Source organism: Balearica regulorum, chromosome 3, assembly GCF_011004875.1.
Source record: "Balearica regulorum gibbericeps isolate bBalReg1 chromosome 3, bBalReg1.pri, whole genome shotgun sequence".
Lineage (NCBI taxonomy): Eukaryota > Metazoa > Chordata > Aves > Gruiformes > Gruidae > Balearica > Balearica regulorum.
Genome location: NC_046186.1, coordinates 45,799,212 through 45,811,029, shown reverse-complemented (window position 1 = coordinate 45,811,029; position 11,818 = coordinate 45,799,212). Strand labels below are relative to the sequence as shown.

General features: G+C 56.9%; 1 protein-coding gene across 1 annotated transcript; it reads right to left on the bottom strand.

Moving 5' to 3' along the window:
- Positions 1-2,457: 2,457 nt before the first annotated feature.
- PRDM13 (PR/SET domain 13) lies at positions 2,458-9,513 on the bottom strand. Its single transcript, XM_075750054.1, has 4 exons — positions 9,373-9,513; positions 7,538-7,669; positions 7,319-7,439; positions 2,458-3,926 (listed from the first exon to the last, which is right to left on the bottom strand). Exons 1-4 carry the CDS (start codon positions 9,511-9,513, stop codon positions 2,458-2,460), a joined length of 1,863 nt encoding a protein of 620 aa, XP_075606169.1.
- Positions 9,514-11,818: the final 2,305 nt, after the last annotated feature.

The following is an 11,818-nucleotide window of genomic DNA, read 5'->3' as shown; positions in this document are numbered from 1 at the left end:
CGACTTTGGTTGTTTGCGGTTGGTTCTATTTAGTTCTGTTTGTGGGTTTTTTTGTCAATTCAAAAACTACATGAGATTTTAGATATACAGACCGTTAATTCATACAAGTTGACTGCCCGGAGTACCTTTTTTTAAAAAAAAAAAAAAAAAAAAGCAGCTCAAGTATTACGATTTGATGGGACACTTCTATAAAACACACAAACTCCACTGACATGTAAATAATTGCGGGATACAGGTTTTTTTATTCTACCCTTTGCCACGACCTCGTAGCGTACAGGAGGCATCTCTCCCCGGCAGCAGCTCCGTGGACGGTGCCTTCCTCTGAGAAGGCAACAGATGATACATGTTGAAATAAAAAACTGGCTGGCTAAATTTCAGGTCCTGCTGCCGGTGCTATAAATGACAACAGGATTTTCGACTCCACCGAAGATGAACGAGATCCCACTCTCCACAAGAGAGATCTTTTCCATTTACTTTCATGACAGGAGCGCAACTTGCGTCCTGGGATAAAAGCAAATCGAGTACGTGGGTATTTAGTGTATTTAGTGCAGTAGGGGGGGGGGAACCAACAACAACAACGAAACTCACAATTCACAAACCCACCAAAAAGAACCCCCCAAATCCTAACTCCTACAGCTTTTGAATCTAAATCAAGCCTTTAAAGCAAATCCAAGACTGACATTTGAATTCCCATTTCCTGTTACTGTCAAGCACGTTTAGCCTTATGTGAGGAAAAGGAGGATCACTTTTGTATCTGAAATTCTTTCAGTTTTGTATCTGAGGTTCTTTCAGATGCTGGAAGTAATTTGTTTGTATTTTACATTGTGCCATCTACACCCTGAACTGAAATAGGGCCCGATCCTGGAAACTCACAGCCTTCTGACTACCCGCATCAATCGAAAAGATTTACCATCTGCTTGAGAGTTGTGAGCTAGGCAAAATCAAAAAGCAGGGCTCCCTTCTGTCTCCTCCACCTGCCCGAGTGCAAGGTCCCCCCGAAAGCACCAGCTCGGACATCAGTGGGCAGAGCCGCACAGCTGGGGGGTCACTACCGGCAGCCTTGCATCAGTTCGCGGAGTGACCTGCAGGTTTTTCCAGGGGAAACAGATATTTTTCTGACGGTCTTTTTTAAGTTGAACGCGTTTCAGGGTTTCATACCGACCGTATAAGGATTGTTCCCTCAGCTAAAAGTAACGACAATTCTAAAGAGGAGTGTTTGCAGAAGGGGCACGTATGTCAGAACACAAACAGATAAAGCAAACTAATAATGCACTGCCTTTAATATCTTTGCGCTGGTCATGTGCAAAAAAAAAAAAAAAATGTTTTCAAAAAGTCGTAGGCATAGGGAAGAACGTATTGGAATTTGTTTGGGGATTGCTGGTTTGGTTTGCTTTGCCGAGAGAAGGAAAACAGCCGAAATATTCAGGGACAAATTATTTAGAGCTTGGCCCAAAGACGCTGAATACGGCGGGATCTGGGCCGAACTCTCGATCATCAGAAGCGTTACGGAGAAAAACAAGATCCTGCTGACAGCACTTCAGTGAACAGCTAGACAAACGGTAGTTTGTCAGTGACTTTATTTAAAAAAAAAAAAAAAAATCGCATGACAAACTGGAACCAAGACCAAAATACGGTATCCACTGTACATCATTCATTAGAAAACAAACATACACCACATTTGTATTCTACCAAACAGAGAATGTATTTCCTTTAAAATTATATAGTGCGTGCTTTTAGATTCATGCTTTTCAATATTTATTTTACATGTTACTCAAATATTATGTTATAAATAATTGCAACTTGATCAAATGGTGCACCTGTTATCATATGCAAACCTCTTCAGTGCTGCAAGTGTGGCTTTTTGTTGCCTTTTTTTTTTTTTCTTTCTTTTCCCAAAAGCTGTTGGTATTGCTTTATTAGGAGCCGAGAAAGCACATCTGAGGTGTCAAATAAAGTGTACAGATGCCAGAGGCGCTTGCAGACCCGGGACTGCTGCTGAGCCCCACGGCTCGGACCGCTGGAACAAGTGACGGGAGAGCACATAGAAAAAAATCGTTTCCAAAAGGCACAATTTCCTTGACACAAAGGTACAATAAAAATATATGGCCACTGAAATACGGGCGCCTATGGGGAAGCGGTGCCTGTCCGATGGGATCCCGGGCCTGCCAGGGTTTCGCCTACACCCACACACCTCCCCCCCCGCCCCGGCCCTCTCCGGGCACCACGGCTGCAACTCCGGAGGCGCCCGGCGGCGATGGCCGCGGCGGGAGCCCGGGGACGCCCGCGACGAGCTCGTACTCCTGACCACCCCTCCGCCAGCGGGGCCCCGCCAGCCCGCGCTCCTCCGCGACACGGCCTCCCGTGGGACCGCCCCGGGAGGCCGGGAGCTCAGAGTACGTGGTAGGGGGGGCTGCAGCGCGCCCCCCGCCCCCCGCCCCGCCCCGGCCGGCTCCTGCATCACTGCTCGCGGTTCCTGCTGCCGCTCTCCGGGTCGCTCTGGTCGTCGGTGAAGCAGACGTCCACGTCGCTCTCGTTGTCAGTCTTTTGCTCCTGCTCGGGGTGCGCGTAGCCAGAGTCACTCTTGTCCTCGGCCACCTTGCCGAGGCTCTGCCCCGGGTGCCGGGACTTGACGTGCCGCTCCAGGTCGCGGCGCCGCACCAGCACCTTGCCGCAGTACTCGCAGCGGTAAGGCGTGTTGCCTTCGGCGTGCAGGCGGATGTGCTTGTTGAGGTTGCTGGGGTCCCCGAAGGGCCGCAGGCAGACCTTGCACTTGAGCGGCTTGTAGCCGGTGTGAGTCCGCATGTGGATCTTCAGCCCGTACTTGCGGGAGTACAGCTTCCCGCAGTAGAGGCACAGGTGACCGGTCTTGGGCTTCCCGCCGGCCGCACCCGCCGACCCCGCCGGCAGCGCCTCCAGCCGCCCGCGGCCCTTCTCGGCCGCCAGCTCGGAGAGCTGCTGCGTGTGCATGGCGATCTCCCGGTCGATGCTGGCCAGCGAGCCCAGCTCGGCGGCGTGCAGCCCCGCCGCCGGCCCCCCGAAGTACGACATCGTCTCGGGGTACTTGAGGAGGCCGCCGAGGTGCAGCTTCAGCGGGTAGTAGGGCGCGGCGCCGTAGAGCAGCTCCCCGTTGTAGACGGTGAGCGGCATCACCGGCAGCCCGCACTCCCCCGCGTACGCCTTCAGCCCCTCGAAGGGCGGCAGCGCGAAGCGCTCCAGCGCGCCGCCGGGCAGTGGCGGGTAGCGGGCGGGCGGCAGCGCGGCGGCGGGCAGACCCCGTTCCACCTGCCGGAAGGCCGAGGCCTCCTCCAGGGGCGAGAGCAGCGGGAAGGCGCGCAGGCCGCCGCCGCACGCCAGCCCGGCCGCCGCTGCCGCCGCCGGGGGGCCGGCCTCGCCCGGCAGCGCCCCGCACTTGGGCGGTGCCTCGGCGGCGGCGCGTCCCGCCTTCAGCCCCCCCAGCAGCTTGGAGAAGCCGAGGGCGGCAGCGCCCCGCGCCTCCTCCCGCAGTGGCCCGGCGGGGCGGAAGGCCGAACGCGCCCCGGGGCAGAGCGCCAGCCCGTTGCCGCCCGCCGGCCCCAGCAGCGGCCCCGGCCCCCGGGCGGCCCCCACGCTCATGTCCAGGGCGCGCTCCTGCTCCTCCTTGCCCGGCGCCCGCTTGGGCAGTCCCGGCTTGGCGAGCGGCGGGGAGGCGGCGGCGGCCTCTCGCTTGACGGCCTCCCGCGGGCCGCAGCCGGGGGGCGGGTGGCCGCGCAGCGAGGCGGCCGGCGGCTCCTTGGGAGGGAGGCCGAAGGCGGCGGTGGGCCGGCCGTGGTCGTGGTGGAGGAAGGGCCGGCCGTGGCTCAGCGCGCAGTGGAAGTGGACGTGGGCCTTGAGGCTGTTGGGGTACTTGAAGGTCCTCCAGCAGTACCAGCAGATGTACCGCTCCTCCCCTGCGGAGGCAAGCGGAGGGGCCCGTCAGGGGCGGCCGCGCATCCCCGCGCATCCCCGCACCTCCCCGCGCCCCCGCCGCCCCGGCCCGCCCCCGCCGTGCCGCGGTGCGGGTGCTGTGCGGTCCGGGCTGCGCTCCCCGGTCGGAGCGCAGTGGCGCCGGGGGGGGAGCAGCTGCCGCCGCGAGTCGTCTGTCGGTGGGCCCATCTGTTGGAGTTTGCAGAGGAGGTAGCGTATGTCAGGGAGTCGGCTGCACCGAACAAAGGCCAATCTAATGATCGTGAGCCCCTCATTACGCGGCGAGACAATATCCGATATGTATGGGCCATATGTAATCGTTCCCTTTCAGAGGACAATGCCCTTTGTGCCCCGTCCCCTAAACATTTCGGCTTTTCTCAAGCGGAACAGACCTCGGTGGCCGCGACTGTGGTGACTGCCCGGCACCGCAGAGACACAGGCTTCGCTTTCCCCCTCCTGGCCCTGCTTGCCAGCAGTGTCCTCCCACGGACGAGCCTCTCCCCAGCCCCGACAGTGAAACGATGCCTCTGCGGGCAACCTTTCTGGATGTCTTTATCTTAACTTCATCTTTCCTTTTCTTCCTTCTTTCCTTTCTTCCTTCCTTCCTCTCCCTTTCTTTCTCTTTCTCTTTCTCTCTTTCTCTCTTTCTTTCTCTCTTTCTCTCTTTCTCTTTCTCTCTCCTTCCTTCCTTCCCTCCTTCCTTCTCTCTCTTTCCCCCTTCCCTTTCCCTTGTCTCCTCTCCTTTCTTCTCTCTCTTTTTTTACCTGTATGTATCCATATCTCTCTCACACGTTCATCCCAGTCCCTACAACACACCGACAAGACGTTTCAGAAGCCCCCCGAGCTGCCCACCCTGCCCGTCCCCAGCTGACCCTCACTCCGACACGCCACAGGTGAGGCCAAGTGCCACACCGAAACGAGAGGCCGCTCTAGGCCTGGGGACAGCTCCTAACGTTTCGGGGGGGTTCCTCGGGGGGGGACGGGGGATGAGGTGAGGCACAAGCGACCGGGGATAGGGAGGGCTTCGGCCGTGCGCTGCCCCCCGCGGCAGCCGGGGCACCCGTGGCATGGCTGGTCACCGAGGCGGACACGCTGGCCGCGAACAGCCTCCCGAGAGGGTTTTTAATGCGGCGTTTGGGTCGGGGATCAGCCGGTGGCAGTCGGTGCACCCAGGGCTGGTGCGAATGAAACGCGAAGTCTTCACTTTCCGCGGGAAACGGGCGCGAACTCGCGTGAAAGGATCCAGCTCTGGTGCCTGTGTCTCGTCGCCCGTGTCCCTGCCGCCGTGCGCAGCCCTTCCTCGCTTGCCGTGGAGCGGCGGTCCCAGGCTGTGCAGCGATACGAAGTCGATGGACGTGGTTTTTCGCCCCGTCGAGGAGGGAGGGAGGTGGGAGCGTGTCTGCCCGGCCGCGGGTGGGGCAGCAGCCGCGGGAGGCGGAACCACGGCCGCGATCCCACCGACTGAAAACGGGTAAAGGAGCGGTACGGACCGAAAGGCATGCGGCCGCACACGTCCGTGGGCTCTCTCCTGTTGCCTTCATTTGCCTTTACGGGTGTTCCCAGCGGCGCGGTTTGGCCCTGGTTGTTCATCGGCGAAAGCGTGGCGGGATCGGAGGGACCGGCTGCCTCCCGAGAGCCACGGAGCCCGGCCCGGCGCTTTGCCCGGGTCACCCCAGCCCAGCAACGATCGGTCAGGTTAAAAAAAAAAAAAAAATTATATATATATGTATTTAAAAATTAAAAAAAAAAGAAAGAAAGAAACGAAAAGCATCCCTTTCTCATCACGATAAACCCAAATAAATGGGATCAAACACAGAAGATTTCCAAAGTTTTAGTTTGCTTTAGAAAAAAAAGAAACAAAAAACAAAAAACAAACCTCTCTGAATTTCTTCCGCCCTGGGTTGCTTGTTGGGTTTTTGTTTTGTTTTGTTCTTTTTCATCGTACTATCCTTAAAAGAAGAGCGCTTCAGCATTTTGATGCACCTGTTCTGAGTCCGTATTAATTAGTCTGGAAACTGTGGGGCCGGAGACACAGCAGATCCGCGGGGTCAGTCTACAACTAAGCCTCGCTTCGACGGGACGAGGACGATGCCACACGCTGGGTGTCTCTCGCAGATCTGAGCTTTCTTCCCTTTATTTCCTTCGAGCAGCACCGGTACCCATCCACAGGCAGGGGCTGCTGGGGGAGTGGAGGCAGAACCCATCACCGTGGCCTCCTTCCTGCAGCCGAAACTTCGCCAGAGCCCGGTCTTTTAGAGCAGGTGACCCTCCGCAGAGCCATGGCCTCACTGTGCTTGGGGTGGGGGAACAGAGACGCGACCAAGAGTTTCTTTTCGGGTACAGTTTTTAGTACAAGGAGGGGTTTGAGACGTGAGCAGCCAGCGCCCGGCGTTTCGGCAATCATCCCTCCAGGCCGGATCCTGATTACCCTGCGGAGCAGCCAGCCTTGAGGGGTGGGGAGCGCTCAGCCCCTCGCAGGATCCTGCCCTTGCTCCCTTCTCAGGGACACCGTCAGGCTGAAGGAACTTCTGCGTAGGGCAGGAGCAGGTGGGGGTCCCCTGGCCACCAGCTGAGCGGGCTCAGCCCGAGGTGAGCGAGTGCCCGCAGGTCGCGCCTAGCCGCGGCCGCCCCGGGGAGCCGGGACCGGGATCAGCGGGAGGGGGTCCCCGCCACCGGAGCAGTCCGATGGGTGAACACTGAGGGGTTTCATCTTCTTTTCCCCCCGTCTAACGCACTGCCACCTTATCATTGCTGTTAACGTCGGTGTAATTCCAGCTAAGAATCAGCTTGCAGGTTGAAACAAGCCGTCCCAGACGGGTATCTTCCCCTTCCCGATATCCTCGGATATCCTTATCCGACTGTGATTTCACGCCGACTTATTTTTTTACCTAACGCATCCTAATTTACAGGGACTGCCTAGTACTCGTTTGTGAATCTGCCCACAAGATAACCTGATAAGAGGCTCTGAAGCTCTGAGCGAGGAACACGCAACCTGAAAACGATGTTTTGAAAACCTACCGAGCCAAATTACTGTCTCGCATAACAACACTAGCGTCGTTTCATAGAAATCCCATTTGCCTATCAAAAGATCGTTAAATTGTGCCGATGACGGAACGACTCGAGGCACGGGGGCCTTTCCATACGCTACCGAGTTAATAGATCACCCTTTAAATATAAGCAGATGGAGTCTTAGTTTAAAGGGTGGCGGGTTAAAAGTCACTGCAGCTGTGCTGGCATTAATTTTTCCGAGGGCGCGGATTTGAAGGGCCCACATTTGCCTACCGCAGTTTGAGCTCCCGTCAAAGGTGTCGATTAAAGCGAGTTTGTTTTGTTTCATTTAATTTGGTTGCTCTGAAATGAATGCCCGCATCTGTACCTTTCTCGTCGTGCGTCGGTGTGGCCGTGACGGGGATGTCAAACCATTGCGCCAGGGGGTTGGAGTACCAGACGGTGAGCTCCTCTCCCGGCTGGACATCTCGCAGCGCCCGGTAGAAAATCTGGGAGGGGGAGAAAGGAAACTACTTCAGAAGGCTTGAGAGGGGAAGCAGGTAGCAGAGAGCTGTGCCAGGCCGGCCCGGAGCCGCGAGTGGGGTACCTGTCCTCCTGGCAGATCCGCAACAGCCTCCAGTGTCTGCTCTTGGGAGTTTCGGGCAGCCCGGATTAACCCTATCCACTCCAGAGCTGAGCTCCCGGCTTCATCCACTAATTCCCCTCTCACCATCCGCACCTGGAAGACAGACGGCACGGCTGTCACTTCCACGCGAGATGAAACAGAAAGCAAAAAGCAAAAAGCTCACCCGTCCCCCTGCCTGCCTGCCCGCCTGCCTCCTCTGCCTTGCCCGGCGAGCCTGCTTTCACACACCGGGCAGGTGTCTGGGCATCGCAGCTCGGAAGCAGCGGCGACAGCATCTCGTTTTGCCGCCTGTTTGACTCTTCCATCTTCACCCACCTTTCTCGACTCGCAGGCGCCTTGGGAGAGCTGTGCTGGCCCGGAGGGAGACGCTGCCCTGCGGGGGTAAGGATGGAAGAGCCCTGGCCCGTCGGGGACCTGCAGCACTGGGAAGGGAAACGGGATTTTTCCCTTGGGTCGCACTGGTCCAAATGCACCTTGTGCAGCCTCAGATGCCGCATTTAGCTTAACGCTATATTAAATGCCTAGGTAAGAAATGATTTTTTGGAAGGGTTTGTGCAGCCTCTAAGTCCGTGCAAAACAATTGTCGGGAAACGGGGAAAGGACAAGGGGAGAGGATTCTGCTTAGCTACAAAGTCTCTGTAGCCCCATACTTCATAATCTGCTTGCCCATACAAAGAGAAAATTAAGTGCCCGTTCCCTGAATGACCGTGCAATAAAAGTCATCGAAACAAAGCAGTCTAAAGCGAGAAACCAAGAGAGCCAGATGAGAAATAAATTTGAGTGGGCTGGCAGAGCGTTTAAAAACAATTAAAGGGCATTAAAAATCCGAGCGGAACGCGTGAGCCGCGGTTGCCCGGGGGGGTGGAAGGGGGGCTCTCATCTGCAGCCCCCTGACGAGACTGATGGACGGGGCGAGTACCCCTTCACCGCCTCCTCCTCGCTCCTTCCCAGCTCGGACATCGACTGACCCCGGAGCCAGTAGCCGTCACCTCCTCCCGCTCCGGCGGTGCGGGTTGTCTGCGGCTCCGGGGCTAGGAGCTGGTTTGCGAGGAGGCCGAGGTGTGCTCCGCCGGGCGCTGGGCTGACCCCACACCTGCGACCCGCACCCCGCCGCCGCCCCCGGGGGAGCCCCGGCCCGCTCACCCAGCGCTCCCCTCCGGCCCCAACCAAAGGACCCGCTGTACCCGCGGCCGAGGAAAGGGATGGGGGGGCCACAAACACAGCCAAACGCAGAAATAACTCTCCTTCTTCTGCGTCTCCCCCCGGGACAAAACCCGGGGGCTGTGAAAGCCGCATGCCCCCGTCTCGCGGGGGCTCCAAGGGCGAGCAGCCAGCCGCGGCACGTCCTGGCCTTACCGGGGAGGGGGCAATGCCCGAGTAAGCGGAGCCCCGCGGGGCGGGGGCCAGGCGGCGGGACTAGCGCCCTCCGGCACCGGGCACCGGGCACGGGGCTGCGGCGGCGCTTTCAGCACGTCTATGTCCAAGGCGGGGACGCGTCCGCTCCTCCGAGAGAACCCCGGGGTCCCCTGGCCTCGTCGCGGAGGCCGGCCGGGCTAGCGGGGCCCCGGCGCTGGGGAGGAGAGGGAGAGGGGACGGGCGGGCAGGCTCTCCTGGCAAAGCCGCGAGGAGACATCTCGGGACGCTCTGGAAACGCTTCCCTTTCCTTTCCTGGCTCGCTCTAAGAAGGGAGGATCGAAGAGAGAGGGAGGAAGAGCAGGCTCTTGTCCCAAGTCGGCTTCCCCCGAGTCAACGAAAGAGCGAGGTCCAGCGGTGCAGGAGAGACCGTAGGAAAATACCTTTTTTTTGGGTCCTGGCTCCCTGCGGTCTGACAGGTACTTGCCCAGTTTGAAGCTGCCCGGCACAGGACCCAGCCGCAGCCCAGCCGGGATGCAGCTCTCTGCGCTCACGCTGATGGCCGGAGCCCTGCTGGTTTGCATCGCTGCCTCTGGGTGTGAGCGCTCGGGAACCCCAACTACTTAAGGGGGCCGGAGTGACAGCGGCAGGCAGCGGGGAGGATGAGCACAGGCGTATCTCCGCCCGCAGAGTGACGCGGCGCGGTGCGGACGCCGGCTTTTCAACGGGAGCAGGAGGGGTACCCCTTGGCAGGGGGATGCTCTGGGGCGCAGAGTTTGGTGAGAGAGTTTGGCTCCTCGAGCAGCTGCGGAGTCCCATCCAAGAGGGTCACATGGAGCCTTTCCCTAACCCTCCTGCATAATCAGGCGGAGTGAATGGCTGGCAGACAATGGGCCAGGCGACCTTCCCATTCCTAAAAATCCAATTTGTCAAGGGCAAAGAAAAGGCGCTGGTGAATCAAAGGTCTGGAGGGACCATTAATCCTCAGCATGGGGTATTGTCCCCGAGACAGTTACGATATTTTAAGTGACAAATCCACTGTATAATTTCTCCATAAATTTTACTTCCTTTTATTGTTCCTCGACAAACCAGTTTTGGAAAATAAGTGACTATTTTAAGTCTACTTGGCTGAGCCTTTTGAGGTTTAATATACTTCAAAGATTTTTAATTCTCTTCCCTTGGCTTTATTGTAAAGGAGATTAAACAAAGAGATGGGGAATGTTTTGAGGACTTGTTAACTTCTATTGATTCCCGGCGTGTGCCATACAGAAATTGGGCAGGTACTTGATGGGAAAACACCAGAAAATACCTACACTTTTTTTTCTTTTTTTTTTTTTTTTTTTTTTTTTTTAAAGAACGACCATATTACCATTTCAGTGGCTTGATTTCAGGCCAGTAATCTCTTCAGAAGAGCTTTGATCCTTAAGGAGGATGAATAGCACAAAATATCAGCCGCCACAGCCCCTGTAAAACACAAATCGCTGCATCTGCGAGCGCTGGGGAAGCTGTGCCTGTAGTTCGTGCCATTAAGAAATAGAGACAGGAGGAAATAGAGACATACAGCCACCAGGAAACAGAGAGGCACGGCCAGCAGATAACACAGATGTCTAGCGAACAGCGTGCAGCTGGATTCCTCGTTTAACACATCCACAGGTTCCTCTCCCACACGCAAAATCCCTTTCACCGAGACTGCTTTCGGAGGTGGAACCTGCAAAAAGCGACTGTAAATAAAGCTAGAAGGACGCGATTCAGGCAGAGTGCATCTACGTCCCTCCTCTTCGCATAAATATTTTAATTAAGATACAACTAGGCGCTAGGATTAAGTCAGTTTATAATTCGGGCTGGGTAAATATCCCACGAATTTTCCAGGAGTTGAAAAACAAAAGTGTGCGACTTTTTTCTTATGCACATGCAACAGTCCAGATGTGCCTGTCAGACCTAAGAGTACACTAACAAATTCACTTTTCCATTTTCGCTTTTATAATCCTGTCTAATTCCCGCTAGCAGGTTTTCGCCGCTCCATATCTCATAACTCTACCGAAAAAAAAAGAAAAAAAAGAAAAAAGAAAAGAAAAAAGAATTCTGAACCTTTCTCCAGCGGAGAAGTTGCACATGCAGATTTTATCCATTGCTTTCAGAAGCAATTGCAGGTATGGAGGGGCTTTCCCCCCCTGCTTTTTTCCTAATAGTCAAACCTAATACATTTCAAAAGAAAAGCAAAAAGCTACTTTTAGAGGTGTATTTGCCGAGAGGTGCCAGGTAACTGAGCGGGCTCTTCTCAGGTAACCCTGCGTTACGCAAGCTAAACCTTGGCACGTCGCTTTCGATGTGATCGTTAGCGTGGACACTAATCTGGATTTCTTTGCCGCCGTCACGCGTGGCACCGTGGGAGCAAAGGCCACAAGGATGCGCACGGGGGACGAGAGCGATTTTGAACCGGCGCGTCTCACGAGTTGGCAGTCGCAAAGATGCTCTTTCCCCTCTCCCTGCCCGGCACCGCGCCGAGAGAGCAATTAAAGCTCAGCCTGGCAAGGTACCGCTGCTGCTGCGATGACATTTGCCCACGCCGGTCGCGCCGCGGCAGAGCGCTGCCAGCCCGCCCGCTCCCAGCCGGCTGCGCTCCGCAAGGCACCGGCGTCCACTCGGGGCGAGTCCCAAAATGCCAGCATCTCTGCTGAGACCAGCGGGCAGCGAAGGGCTGGCCGCACCGCCCCTTCCACCCTCGGGGGTGCCCGCCGGAGCTGGGCGGGAATCGCGGGGCTCCCCGGGCCGGGCCGCTGCCGCCGCTTGCTCCGCGGTCTGCTGGCCGGCAACGAGTCCGCGTGGGCCGTGGATTTATTTTTAGTAATGATACATATTGGCGCGTACACGAGATAAATGTCGCGCCTG

Coding starts and splice junctions, on each gene's coding strand:
- PRDM13 (XM_075750054.1), bottom strand. CDS start 9,513: ATGCAAACCAGCAGGGCTCCGGCCATCAGCGTGAGCGCAGAGAGCTGC. Junction 7,670..9,372: donor AGCCAGGACCCAAAAAAAAG/GTATTTTCCTAC, acceptor TCTGTCTTCCAG/GTGCGGATGGTGAGAGGGGA. Junction 7,440..7,537: donor CGGATCTGCCAGGAGGACAG/GTACCCCACTCG, acceptor TCCCCCTCCCAG/ATTTTCTACCGGGCGCTGCG.